This window comes from Myotis myotis, unplaced genomic scaffold (genome assembly GCF_014108235.1).
Source record: "Myotis myotis isolate mMyoMyo1 unplaced genomic scaffold, mMyoMyo1.p scaffold_m19_p_6, whole genome shotgun sequence".
Taxonomy (NCBI): domain Eukaryota; kingdom Metazoa; phylum Chordata; class Mammalia; order Chiroptera; family Vespertilionidae; genus Myotis; species Myotis myotis.
In genome coordinates, this window is record NW_023416368.1 from 31,111,140 (window position 1) to 31,126,475 (window position 15,336).

Here is a 15,336-nt window from a genome sequence, read left to right on the forward strand (position 1 = left end):
ACAGGCTGACAGGGATGCCCCTGGTGGGTGGGCAAATGCATGCACTTGTGGCAGTTGGGTGAATGGGTTTATCAACATGTGATCCTCTTTTTCCCCCTCCCACTCCCTTCCTGTTCACAGCATCAAGCTGAGTTCCCTGTCCCCGATACAGGCTGGGGATGATGAGAAGAACCAGAGGACTATCACTGTCAATCCTGCCCACATGGGGAAGGCGTTCAAGGTTATGAATGAACTGAGGAGGTACATTTCCTATTTTGCCTGTGCCCTTTTGGAAGCAACTTGCCTGGTGAGCGTTATCAGGTTCTATTAAGTTAGGACACTACCTCCTAGTGAATTCTGACTCTTCCCCACCCACTCTCAGTCACATGGCAGATGTCTTTCAGAGATCTCTGTCTTTCCTTTGAATTTAACACCTATCATTTTAGTACTTAATCACAGGGGAGAAATCCTTTATGGTTACAGAAATTCTGTTCCTGGACTTGGTTTCCAACTGAACCAGCTACTTGAAGTCCAATAACAGAATGATTATAACACCTACACACAATTGCAGATTAAAGATTGTGGATGCCATGCATTTTCTTTTGGCCTCCCTCTTATTTCTTGGTCTGAACTTAGCTTGTCAGCCACATGAATGGAAAAATACCTAGCTTCTAAAATGCAATTTAACTCTATAAAGAAATAAATGAAATGCAAATGCACTCATCCTCACCGAGCTAAAAGCCAGTGTGCATGTTTGATGAGCTTGTTGCAAGACAGGTTCAGGACACTGAACATGCTTTTTTGTACAAAGCTTGTGCACACAATCTCTTCCTTTCTAGAGAACTCAGAAGCTTCTTTTGCCCATGCCATTATTCATCCTGTTGTGAACTGTAATTGTTTATTTCCTCTTTTCTATGTAGCTCATGAGTTTCCTCAGGCAGCAGCAACTTCTGAATCTTTGTGATGTCTAGCACCTAGTACTTCATAGGAACTGAGGCAGTAGCTAGGCTCTGCGATGGGTGAGTGGGGGTAAAAAGTTAAATAAATAAATAGGTCAGTGAAAATTATATTCTGTAGTACAAATAGGTGTTTTGTGAAGGAAGAATGCACCAGGTACCTGCCAGGTGGTAAGTGTGCAATAATTATTTGTTTCTTAAAGGGTGCTATGGAAGCAAGTATGCCAAACTGCAAATTTGGAGAACACTTCTTAAAGGGGATGATGCTTGAGGTAAATTTTGAAGGACAAGTAAGAGTTAAATGATAAATGGATAGGAAAAAGTCTTCCAAGCAGAGAAAATGACATGAGCATAAGCATACATAGCTGAAGATATGTTTGTTGAGTAAGGGGTTGAACTACTTTTTTAAAAAAGTTCTATCTGATTCTATATTTGTGTCCTCATTTTTCCCTTTTGCAGGGCCCAGTCTTTGGCATAAAAACCAAGTTAAATTAAATTTATCTTATGCCCTATTGCTCAAGTTTTATTAGGCATCCTGCCAAATTTCCTGGAAGCTGTGTTCATATTTGTCTTTGGCAGTAGGTAATGCTGATGTTTGTGCCTATGTGTATGGTTCTCTTGTCACTGAAGAATTTGTTTTGTGTTCCCTAGGCTCTATTGAAGTTCTTCATGTTGTTCCCTTGAGTTGCCTTTTTCCCTTTGTCTAATTTAAGATTTCAGGTTTCCAAATAAACAACCTAACTTTACACCCTATGGGATTAGAAAAAGAAGAAAAAACTAAGCCTCAAGTTAGCAGAAGAAAGAAAACAATAAAGATTAAAGCAGAGATAAATGAAATAGAGACTAGAAAGATAATAGAAAAAAGTCAATAAAACTAAGAGTTGGTTTTTTAAAAAGATCAACAAAATTCACAAACCCAGCTAAACTAACCAAGACAATAGAAAGAGGACTCAAAATCGATATATATAAAAGCCTAAGCGACTGAATGACAAAACGACTGGTTGACCGGTTGCTATGACGCGCACTGACCACCAGGGGAAGACGCTCAACGCAGGAGCTGCCCCCTGGTGGTCAGTGTTCTCCCACAGCCAACCTCCCGTGGCCGGCCAACTCCCCACGGTCCCTCCCCCAGGTTAGCTGGCCCCAGTCGGCCCCGATCAGGACTGGGTGAGATGCCCCTATTGGCCCCAATTGCTAGCCAGGCTGAGAGACCCCACCCATGCACGAATTTGTGTACCAGGCCTCTAGTTATAAATAAAAGAAGAGACATTACAACTGACACTACAAAAGGACACTTGATCATAAGAGGCCATGATGAACAATTATGTGCCAATAAATTGGATAACCTAGAATAAATGGATAAATGTTTGAAACATACTACCTTCTAAGACTGAATAAAAAAAGAAATAGAAAATCTGAACAGACCAGTCATGATTAAGGAAATTGAATCAATAACCAAAAATCTCCCAACAAAGAAAAGCCCATGACCAGATAATTTCACTGGTGCATTTTACCAAACGGTCAAAGTATTAATGCCAAGCCTTCTCAAACTTTTCCAAAAACTTGGAGGGAACACCCTCAAATTTCTTTTAACAAGACCAGAATTATCCTGATACCAAAGCCAGATAAGTACAGTACAAGAAAATAAAAGTACATGTCAATATCCCCGATGAATGGTGATGCAAAAATTCTCAACAAAATGCTAGCAAACTGGCCCTGGTTGGTGAGCTAAGTGGTTAGAGTCTCAACCCAGGCACCCAAGGGTCATGGGCATGTACCTGAATTGCAGTTTTGATCCCTGGCCCCAGTTCGGGTGCACGCGGGAGCAACAAATTAATGTGTCTCTCTCACATTGATGTTTCTCTCTCTCTCTCCCTCTCTCCCTCCCTCCATTCCACACTCTAAAAAATCAATGGAAAAAAAACATCCTTAGGTGAGGAATAAAAAACAATTACTAGCAAACTGATTTCAACAGCACATTAAAAAGATTATATACCATGATCAAGTGGGGTTTATCCTTAGGATAGAAGGATGGTTCAAGATATGTAAATCAGTAAATGTGAGAAACCAAATTAATAGAAAAATCATATGATTCTTTCAATAGATGCAGAAAAAATGTCTCAATGCCTGTTCATGATTGAAAAAACCCCAACAAATTGGGTATAGAAGGAACATCCCTTAATATAATAAAAGCCATATATGACAAACCCATAGCTAACATTATACTCGACTAGAGGCCTGGTGCACAAAATTTGTGCACTGGGTGGGGGAGTCCCTCAGCCTGGCTTGCGCCCTCTCATAGTCTGGGACCCCTCGGGGGATATCTGCCTGCTGGCTTAGGCCCACTCCCTATGGGAATCAGGCATAAGCCAGCAGTCAGACATCCCTCTCATAGTCCAGAATCCCTCTCGCAGTCCAGGACCCCTCGCTCCTTACCACCCACCTGCTCACTGCTCCTTACTGCTCGGCTCGCTGCTCCTTAGTGCTGCTGCGGAGGTGGAAGAGGCTCCTGCCACCGCCACTGCGCTTGCCAGCCATGAGCCTGGCTTCTGGCTGAGTGGCACTCCCCCTGTGGGGGAGCACTGACCACAAGGGGGCAGCTCCTGCATTGAGCATCTTGCCCCTGGTGGTCAGTGCGTGTCATAGCAGCCGGTCATTCTGTTGGTCATTCTGCCGTTTGCTCGATTTGCATATTAGGATTTTATTATATAGGATGGTTGAAAGCTTTTCCTTTGAGGTCAAGAGCAAGATAAGGGTAACTACTCTCACCATCCTATTGAACATAGTACTAGAAGTGCTAGACAGAGCAATTAGGCAAGAAAAAGAAATAAAAACCAAAGTAATAAAATTGTCTCTGTTTGCAGATGACATGTCTGAATATAGAAAAACCCAAAGACTCCACCAAAAAAGTGTTAGAACTAATAAATAAATTTGGTCAAGTTGCAGGATATAAAATCAACATATAAAGTCAGTTGTATTTCTATACACTAACAACAAACTAAGAAAGAAAGAAAACAGTCCTATTTACAACAACATAAAAATCCCCAATAAATACTTAGGAATAAATTTAACCAAGGAGGTAAGTGATCTGTATACTGAAAACTATAAGACACTGATGAGAGAGATTGAGGAAGACACATAAATGAAAATATATTCTGTGTTCGTGTATTGGAAGAATTAGTATTGTTATAAGGCCTTTATCCAAAACCATCTATAGATTCAGTGTAATCTCTATCAAAATTCCAATGGCATTTTTCATAGAAATAGAAAAAACAATACTAAAACTTGTATGGAACCACAAAAGATCCTGAATAGCTAAAGCAATCTTGTAAAAGACGAGCAAAGCTGGAGACATCGCACTTCCTGAATTTAAACTGTATTGCAATGCTGCAGTAATCAGAACAGTATGGTAGAGACACATAGATCAATGGAATGGAATTGAGAGCCCAGAAATAAACCCATGTATATATGGTCAACTCATTTTTGACAAAGGAGCTAAGACTACTCAATGGGTAAAGGATAGTCTCTTCAATAAATGGTGCTAGGAAAACTGGACATGAAAAAGAATGATATTGGACCCCATTCACAAAAATTAACTCAAAATGGATTAAATACTTAAGTGTTAAGACCTGACACCATAAAACTCCTAGAGAGAAACAGGGAAGAAGCTCCTTGTCATTAGTTTTGGCACCGACTTTTTATCACCAAAAGCATAAGCAACAAAAGCAAAATAAACAAGTGGGACTACATCAAAATGAAAAGCTTCTGCATAGCAAAGGAAACCATCAACAAAAGGCAAACTACAGAATGGGAGAAAATATTGGGAAATCATATATTTGACTAATATCCAAAATATATAAGGAACTCATACAATTCAATAGCAAAAAATGAAATATTCTATTATAAACTAGTCAAAGGACCTGAATAGACATTTGTCTAAAGAAGACATCCAGGTGACCAACAGTTACATGAAAGGGGCCCAACATCACTAATTAGCAGAGAAATGCAAATGAAAACCATAATGAGATAGCATTTTATATCGATTAGAATGAATATTATATATATAAAAAAGGAGATAAGTGATGGCAAGGATGTGGAGAAAGAGAACCCCTGTGCACTGTTGTTAAGAATGGAAATTGTACAGCTACTAATGAAAAGAGTATTGGTTCCTAAAGAAATAAAAATTTAGTCCTGGCTGGTTTGGCGCAGTGGCTAGAACATTGGCCTGCAGACAGAAGGGTCTCAGGTCCAATTCTAGTCAAGGGCATATGCCAGGGTTGTGGGCTCAATCCCCATTGGGGGTGTACAGGAGGCAGCCCATCAATGATTCTCTCATCATTGATGTTTCTATCTTTCTCTCCCTCTCCCTTCCTCTCTGAAATCAATAAAAAAATATTTTTTAAAAAATTAAAAATTAAGAGAAACCAAGATGGCGGCATAGGTAAACACCAGAGATTGCTTCCTCGCACAACCACTTCAAAAATACAACTAAAAGATGGACATCATCTAGAACCACAAGAAGGCTGGCTGAGTGGAAATTCTACAACTAGAAGGAAAGAGAAAAGCATACTGAGACTCAGAGGAGGTGCAGTGCGGAAGTAAAATACAAAGGGGTGGAGGTGCATGCAGAGAGGGCTGGCGGATTGTCTTTTTCAATCAGGAGGGCGTCTCAGGCTCTGAGCTCCAGTTCTGGGTGAGTCTCTGAGGACCCAGACTCATACGGGAGAAACTGCACTGTCTGGCATCGGTCGGAACTCGAGGGCAGCTTTCTCTCGGAGGCGCACACATAGCGATTGCCGGGGCCTCTGAGGACAGGACTGAGAGCAGCCATACTGCTCACTCCGCCCACCCTGTTGATCCCCTGGGACCCCGCCCCGCCCAAGCCATGCCTGGAGGCTTTTGCATATGAAAGGCCCGGCCCTTTGTAATCTGAAAATTACTTAACAAACTGCAGCTGCCCCAAGGCCCCAGGGCAACTTGCATTGTTTTATAGCTGGCTTCTGCTGGGTAGCCTCAGGCAAAGGCCAGATTAGCACCTCCTTAGATCCAAGAGCTAGTGTACCCAGTGGTCAGAGTGGGACCATCCAATTACAACTCCGCAGATCCATAAGGGACAAACTCAGGGGGCAGACTCAGTGAGCACCAAAGCCCCACTGAAGCAAGTCTTGCCCCATAAGGGTGTTTTTAGCACAGAAGTTCTCCCACCATAGACACAGCTGATTCTCACAGCCAATTGGCCTGGAGGTCAAATCCTCCCAGTGTTACCTACAACAATCAAGGCTTAACTACAACAAGACTGTGCACAAAGCCCACAATGGGGTGCACCAAGAGTGTCTACCGCAGGTAATTGGGGAGACTGAGCCACTGGGCCCTAGAGGACACTTAGCACAGAAAGCCACTCTATCGACACAGCGAAGCATAAAAAATGCCGAGACAAAGAAACAGGACACAAATGACAGAAATGGAGGAAAGCAAACTACTGGATATAGAGTTCAAAAGCACACTTTTGAGGTTTTTCAAGAATTTTCTAGCAACCACCAATAAACTTAATGAGACCTACAAGAAATCTAATGAGACCCTCGATGTTATGATAAAGGACCAACTAGAAATTAAGCATACATAGACTGAAATAAAGAATATTATACAGACTCCCAACAGCAGACCAGAGGATCACAAGAATCAAGTTAAAGATTTGAAATACGAAGAAGCAAAACACACCCAACCAGAAAAGCAAAAGGAAAAAAGAATACAAAAATACGAAGATAGTGTAAGGAGCCTCTGGGACAGCTTCAAGCGTACCAACATCCAAACTATAGGGTGCCAGAAGAATAGAGAGACCAAGATATTGATAACCTATTTGAAGAAATAATGACAGAAAAATTCTCCTACCTGGTGAAAGAAATAGACTTACAAGTCCAGGAAGCGCAGAGAACCCCAAACAAAAGGAATCCAAAGAGGACCACACCAAGACACATCATAATTAAAATGCCAAGAGCAAAAGACAAGGAGAGAATCTTAAAAGCAGCAAGAGAAAGAAAGTCAGTTACCTACAAGGGAGTACCCATACGACTGTCAGCTGATTTCTCAACAGAAACTTTGCAGGCCAGAAGGGAGTGGCAAGAAATATTCAAAGTGATGAATGCCAAGAACCTATAACCAAGATTACTTTATCCAGCAAAGCTATCATTCAGAATTGAAGGTCAGATAAAGAGCTTCACAGATAAGAAAAAGCTAAAGGAGTTCATCACCACCAAACCAGTATTATATGAAATGCTGAAAGGTATCCTTTAAAAAGAGGAAGAAGAAAAAGGTAAAGATACAAATTATGAACAACAAATACACATCTACCAACAAGTGAATCTAAGAATCAAGTGAATAAATAATCTGATGAACAGAATGAACTGGTGATTATAATAGAATCAGGGACATAGAAAGGGAATGGACTGACTATTCTTGTGGGGGAAAGGAGTGGGGGGGATTCGGGAAGAGACTGGACAAAAATCGTGCACCTATGGATGAGGACAGTGGGTGGGGAGTAAGGGCGGAGGGTGGGGTGGGAACTGGGAGGAGGGGAGCTATGGGGGGAAAAAAGAGGAACAAATGTAATAATCTGAACAAGAAAGATTTAATTAAAAAAATTAAAAATTTAACTACCATATGATCTAGCAATCCTACTTCTGGTTATATATCTGAAGGAAAAAAAAAGAAGGAAACTGCCATTTGCAACAACATGGATGAATCTTGAGGACACTATGCTAAGTGAAATAAGTCAGAGAAAGACAAATACTGTATGATCTCACTTGTATGTGGAATCTGAACAAGACAGAGAGTAGATTGGTGTTTGTTTGTCAGGGTCCTGGGGAGGGGTTCTGGGGGAGGAAATGGAGAGATGTTGGTCAACAGGTACAAACTTCCAGTTATAAAATGAATAACTTCTGGGGATCTATTGTACAACATGGTGACTATAGTTAGCAATACTGTATTGTATGTTTGAAAGTTGCTTAGAGAGTAGATCTTAAGTCTTCTTACCATAAAAAATAGGTGCCGTGTGAGGTATATCTGTATTAGCAACCTGACTGTGGTAATCATTTTATAATATATATATGTATATTAAATCATTACATTGTATTTCTTAAACTTATACAGTGTTATATTTCAACTATATCTCAATAAAACTGAAAAAAATAGAAATTCCAGGTCTCTCATCAGACCTTATTTTGCCAGGTGTAGCCAACTCTAGTCACTGCTAAAAGGGAGAGCTCAGGGAATAGATATGTACATAGACTCCCCCTTCACTTTCCATTACTATTATTTAAAATTTTTTCTTAAATAACTTAAAGTCATCATGCTATGTTCTTGTTACTTCTTTTGCAAGTTAGATTTTTGCATCTTTCCCCAAAAGCATCTACTTGGATTTAATATCCTCCCACAGTCCTGCTTCCTCTCCTCTTGTGTAAATTAGCATTTTCCAGTGAACATTTTCTCGAGATGCTGTGTGGGGGAAAAAAGAGCTCGGAACTCAAATAAGTTTGAAAAATGAGATATAAAACTGCTGTGCCCCACTCTGAGATTCGTCATGCATATGGGCTCTGGGAAGTCCTGCAAAAAATTTGTCTAAGTGAGGGTTTCCCACATGTGTTTGACTACAGAACCCACTTTGGTGATTGTTATTATGTAGACTGTTTTGTGAAATTTGTTTTGGAAAACACCAGTGCTTTACTGAGATTTAAGTGAATGATCTTGGTATTTAAATGGCTCATTTTAAGGCAGAGCAGCCTCGAACAGACTTTCAAACTACAGCGGGAAGGCTGGGGAGGGTTTGGGGGGGAGAGGGGTGGGGGTAAGAGATCAACCAAAGGACTTGTATGCATGCATATAAGCATAACCAATGGACATAAGACACTGGGGGGGAGGGGTAGGGGAGGTCGGGGGAATGTCAGGGGGCGGGGGGGGGGGAAGGAGACATATGTATTACTCTTTGTAATACTTTAAGCAATAAAACAAAATTAAAAGAAAGTAAATGGCTCATTTTAAAAACTAGAGTGTAATGGATGAGGCTGACAGAAGGGCCTGGATAGACTTTATTGATCTGTGTGAGTTTAATGGGAACTGGAGAGAGGCATACTTTATTTTGATGAGAACCTGGGTAAAGCATCTCACCATACAGGATTAAGCTAAGGAAATGTTACACGATATTCCAGGGGTCTAGGATTATTTCTTGCATCGTTTTCACATTCCCCTCCCTCAGTTTTACTAGTACATTATTTTAGTATGCACAGATGTTCTTTGCCATTTATGAATCACACAGTTCATGAGTTTCCTATTCTTTTTACTTCCATAGTGGAGAATGGACTGTTGGCATAGTAACCCCCCAGTCTTCCTCCTTTGTAGCTCTGTTCTGGTCAGACCGGCAGCTGCTTCTGGGCAGTAGAGCATTAATGGCTCTTTGGATTTTGACCATCCAGCTAGCAAGAGGGGATGTAGTGTTTTTTAGAATAGCACACCCTGACCAGATCTGAAAAGGAGATCTAGGTCATCTTGACAATTCTAACCTTTCATTTCACCATTACAAACAGTTCTCTGTCCTCATCTTTTTTTTTTTTTTTTTTTTTTTTTGGTGATCTGCCACAATGCCTTTAGAACTTGTAATAACCATCTTAGCACATTGATTTCTTTCTCTTTTTTGGTACCAGCTTTAACAAGATATAATTTGTGTGCCATATAATTCACACATTTAAAGTGTACAATTTAATGGATTTTAGTATATTCACAGTCATGCATCTATCAATCATTTTTAGAACATTTTTATCACCCCCCTCAAATCCTGTGTAATACCCCCATTTTCTCCTTCCCCTCTCCCCTCAACCTTAGGCAATTGCTAACATACTTTCTGTCTCTATAGATTTGCCCATTTTGGAATCATACAATATGTGGGTTTTGGTGACTGGTTTCTTTCACTTAGCATAACCTTTTCAAGGTTTATCATGTTATATGTCTTAGTATTTCATTCCTTTTTATTGCTACATAAGATTTGATTATATGGATAGACCACATTTGGCTTTTGGCAATTATGAATAATACTACTGTGAAAGCTCATGTACAAGTTTTTGTGTGGATGTATGTTTTCATTTCTCTTGGTCATATACTTAGGAGTGAGATTTCTGGATCATATAACTCTATGTATAACCTTTTGAGGAACTGTCAGACTGTTTTTCAAAGCAGTTGCACCATTTTACAATTCTATCAGTGGTGTAGGAATGTTTCAATTTCTCTGTACCCTCACTAATACTTGTTATTTTTATTATAGCCATCCTAGTATGTGTGAGGTAGTATCTCATTGTGGTTTTGATTTGCATTTCTCTGATGACTAATGTTGAGCATCTTTTCATGTGATCATTGGCATTTTTATATCTTATTTGGAGAAATGTCTCTTTAGATCCATTGCCCATTTAAAATTATGTTTACTTGTTATTGAGTTATAGTGTTCAAGTTCTTTATATATTTTATATACAAGCCTCTTATCAGATATATGATTTGAAAAACTTTTCTTTTATTCTGTGGGTTATCTTTTCACTTTCTTGATATCTTGTTTCCTTTGAAGCACAAAAGTTGTATATTTTGATGTCTAATTTATCTGTTTGTTTTTTGTTCCCTTTTGGTCTCTTATGCAAAATCATGAATACCCCTGTGCTTTTTAAGAGTTTTATAGTTTCAGCTCTTAAATTTAGAACTTTGATTTATTATGAGTTAATTTCTACATGCGGTGTGAGGTAGGGGTCTGCTGGCCACTTCAGGGTGAGGCCCCACCCCCAGGTTTTGCCTCCTGATGCTCAGAGTTGTTACCCTTTCCAGAAGCCCCCTCACTGATACATTATTTCATATGTTAAACCTTTCCTGACCATTTTTCCTTATTGGAGTTAACCTATTTCTATCTTTTGCCATACAAGTGTTGCCCAGTGATGAGGCATTGTGGTACTCTATCTGGATTTAAGATTCGGGCTTTTGTAGCTTTGGGCCACTTCTCTAAGCCCATTTGCAGCTGCAACCTTTTCAGGCTTTATGATTCTATTTCTCTGATAAGTGAACCTGGACTAATGTCCTAGTAGTTGGCAATGGTTTAATATGATACATCAGGGATGACAAGTATGTTCCTTCTCTTCCATTTATCAACCATGGTAAATTCACTACATTCATCACTCTCACATGAAACCCAGTCATGACAGATTTCTCAATCCACTACAGTGTTCTAATTAACTGTGACCAATGGATCATAGTTGAAATATGTTTGTCCTGCCTGTCCTTCCTCCCACCTATAGTGCTTCAGTGTAAAAAAGGGACTAGTGGTAACAGGATGCCATAGACGTTAGGAGCATGGGTTCTGGGGCTCAGCTGCCTGCATTCAAAGCCTATCTCCACTGCTCTCTTTCTGTGTGAATCTGGGAAAGTTACTTCTCTGCGCCTCAGTTTTGTTGTTTATAATGTGGAGCATAACAATAGCCCTACCTCATATGGTTGTAGAGGACTAAATAAAGCAATACATCTAAAAAAGTGCTTAGAACAGTGTCTGGCACATATAACTCCATTGTTGTTAACCATCATATTAATAATAGGCATGGTAAGAAATTGGAAGGCTGGTAGAGGAAAAATTCCTCAGTTGACAGGGTTTTATGGTACCCTTTTAGCCTCCAAAGTAGCCAAACATCTATTCTATCTATGAATGTGGGTTGAACCCATTTCAAAATTCATTTATTTATTTGGTAAAAATGTAGGGCCTACTGTGGGCTAGGCATGCAGCCAGGTGTCTAAGAGTTACTAAGACATGTCCCTTTCAGAGTCCACAGTGTAGTGGCAGTGACAAGTAAAAAGGTAGTTACAGTATTCTTAATAATTGCAATGATTAGTGTTTGCGCAGGGTCTTTAGGGAGCATAGTATGCAGGCAGAGTCTTCTTGGTGATAGTGTTGAATCTGAATGGGAGGAGAAATATGTGAGTCCTCCAGATCTGGCTGGCCTCTTAACAGTATTACTCAGGCAGTGGATTTCTTGGGGGAATTGTCAATACTTGTTCTTACTGGTGGCCCCTCCACATTTATTCAGTCACTTGACTGACAGCCCTAGGCTTTTCCCACTGCTCCCTGAGCTGCCATACTCCTGTCTCAGTCCAGGCTGATGGAGTGGGGAGCAGAGAAGTGAAGACACATGAAGGAACTCTGAATTTGCAGCCCCAGACTAGTTGGATCACTCTGTGTGCCTTCGGAAAGCATGAATGTCAGGCTTATCAGGGACTTGGAAAAGCTGATGAGTCCATCCCCCTGCTTACCTCAAGATAGGGCAGGTCTCTATGACAGCCTTATATGGTGATAGCATGGAATCTGGGTGGGAGGAAAAATATCCTGGGTGGGTGTTGGTGCTGTGATTCATCTTGTCCCCTCACTGGTGTCTTACAGTAAGAAGCTGTTGTGTGATGTGATGATTGTGGCAGAAGATGTCGAGATAGAAGCTCACCGTGTGGTCCTGGCAGCCTGCAGCCCCTACTTCTGTGCAATGTTCACAGGTATGGTGAAGGGAAACAATAACCCACAGTAATTGGGACAAAATTGAGGGTGATGGCATGAGGGGAGGGAGGAAAGAGTAGGCTCTGACACCCACCAGTGTGCCAGATACTGTGCTTTGCACCATGGAGGACTTGTTAAAAATATAATCTCAACCAGGCCAGTTGAGCATGCAGCCCCTTGTCTACCATAAGGCAAAGAGAGTAGAATTCCTATAGTCCATTAGTTCTCAAACTTTGGCATGAATCATAATCATGTGGGAAGCTTGTGAAAAACATAAACTTTTGGGCTCATCTCTAGGCCTTCTGATCTCTCATTTTGCAGACAGGGAACACTGAAGTGGAAAGAAGGGAAGGGACTTGCCCAAGGTTACCCAGAGAATGAGTGCAACTTGGCTTCTTGATGGCTGGCCCAATGCTCTACTGGCTGGCCCACATCTTGTCCTTTCCTAGCCCTTCCTTATAGGGAGGCAGGTCATGGGCCTCCTCTGGCCTTTACAGGAATGTGGGAGAGGTGATAGTGGGACCTGGGATGGGGGAGAATAAGACAGGAATATTTACTACTGGTCATTCATTGTCAGCATCTTCGCCAACTTTCCAGGGAGTGCCTCTTCCCTGAGCATGCCAAATAGCCTTGCCCAACTTTTTCACATGTGTTGCTTCTGAAATAGAATTTCTTGAAACCCATATGTCGAGTTTCTCGTCTGTAGTGCCACACAGCACCTCCCCTGAACTAGGTATGTGCAGTGCTCTATAGATCACTGCTGACTGAAGGCCCATTGGCTGGGTGAGACCAGGGATTGGATCAGTGTCCCTTTCCCATGCTCGCCAAGTACTCTGTGCTTCCCGTGAGAGTGTCTGTTTCCTGGTGTCTGCAGTGCCTGTGCTCTGGCATCTTGTATGTTGGTTGCTCCTCATCCTCCAGTTTACAGCTCAAAGGTCTCCGCTTCCTAGAGGTCTCCTCTGACCACCCTATCTATGGCTCCCCATTAAGTCTCTTTTCTATCCCATAACCTGACTCTATATTTTTTATAATATTTATCACTATCTGAAAATCATGTTGGTTAGTTGTTTGTAGTTTTTTACCTCTCTCTCCTCATTAGACTATAAGCTCCATGAAGTTAGGGATTTTGTCAGACTTGTTTGTTACTATATCCTGAGTACCTGGTACACAGTAGGGCTTATGTTTTTTAAAGGAATGAATGAAATGTTTCTCACATTTGATTGTGAGCTTTGTACACTTGGGGACCATGTCTTGTCACTGTTGAATCCTAGTGCCCACCATAGGGCCTGACACAGTTCATAAGTAACGGTCAAAAGAATGAAAGATTTGCTAAGAATGGGTGAGTGCAGGCATATTTTTGTTTGAATGGGCTCTGACCTTTCCCTAATACAGTACACAGCCTCTGCTGGCCAAGAGTGGTTCCTGTTGGGGAAAACTTGGCACTTACATTTTGAGAGTTCCTCACATATGTGTCTCCCATGGCCCATCGTGTGAAGGAGCTGGTCTCAGCTCAGAGCTATGTCTCTGCTAAGTGGACCAAGCCACTCTTACCTCACTTTGAACCTTAGGCTAGGAATTTCACAGTGTAGCCTGGAAAACCAGATAATTTCATTACTTGGACATTTTGAGCCACATTCCTTTTGGAGTAATCTTAAACCCTAGTAGTAATGTTTTAATCTTTTCCCTTCTCTTTCATCAATCTCTTTTTTAAAACATAATTCATTTTGTCTGCAATAAATATTTAGCGAAATTTCAATAAATATCTGTCAGTCATTCTTTGGAAATGTGTGGTTTGGAAAGTCCAGTGTTGTGATAAGAATCTTTTGGGAATTGCATAACTTTAGAGTTGGCTCCACTTTTTGCTAATGAACTTGCCTCTCGGGTAGTGGAAGTCTCTAAGCAAAATGAAAATGATTTTAGAAATGGACAGTAAAGGTACTTTTGGGGTAGGTATTGAATTCTAATAATTGAATGGGAGGAAAGAATCAGTGAAGAAAGCAATTGCCCTGGCTGGTATGACTCGGTTGGAGAGTTGTCCCATACACTGAAGGACTGTGGGTTCAATTCCTGGTCAGGGTGTATGCAGGAGGCAACCAATCAATTGATGTTGCTCTCTCACATCTCTCTCTCTCTCTCTCTCTCTCTCTCTCTTCCCCTCCTCTTTCTCTCCCTCTTTCCTTTCTTCCCTCCCTCCCTCTTTTTTCCTCTCTCTTTCAAATCAATGGAAGCATGTCCTTGCGTGAGGATTAAAAATAATAACAAAGAGAGAAAGTAATCTAATGTGATGCCAGTCAAAGCCTTTCATTGAATCTGGTTGCCATCCATCTATCCATTTATCTATCCACCCAATAATCACATATGTTCATTGCAGAAAAAAAATTAGAAAATGTGAGCAAGTAAGAAAATTAAAAAATACATGTAATACCACATCTAGATAAGATTATAATTTATATTCTTTCAAATTTTGTATTTATAAATATATACATGTATTTATGTGTACTTATGAATACATAGATACGAAATATATTTTTAACATTATGAGTTCATTTTATATAGAGAGTTGAATAGCCTTCCTTGATGTGTGTTCACCTTCCTGAAATGTTCTTCTTCCCCGCCTCTTTGCCTGCCTAACTCCTACTCATCCTTCATTACCACTTAAGCATCATTTCCTCAGGAAGGCCTTCTATGATCCCCTTGGATTAGGTTACATCCCTTTGGTTTACTCATGGTACCCTATCCTTCTCTTTAGTATTACTACTTATCTCATTATTTCTTCAATATTTGACTTCCCAGTTCAGTTATAAGCTGTATGAGGGTAAGAACTGTACCTTTTAAATTTACTGCTAT

The 15,336-nt window shown here is 40.6% G+C and overlaps 1 protein-coding gene across 3 annotated transcripts in view; it reads left to right on the forward strand.

The window, feature by feature from the left end:
* Positions 1 to 15,336, forward strand: part of KLHL3 (kelch like family member 3) — a 111,553-nt gene that overhangs the window by 16,250 nt on the left and 79,967 nt on the right. For all 3 annotated transcript variants that reach the window (XM_036314093.1, XM_036314094.1, XM_036314095.1), the window contains exons 2-3: positions 121 to 240; positions 12,382 to 12,488. In XM_036314093.1, coding sequence (XP_036169986.1) covers positions 121 to 240; positions 12,382 to 12,488 — 227 coding nt within the window. The remainder of the gene's footprint in view (positions 1 to 120; positions 241 to 12,381; positions 12,489 to 15,336) is intronic.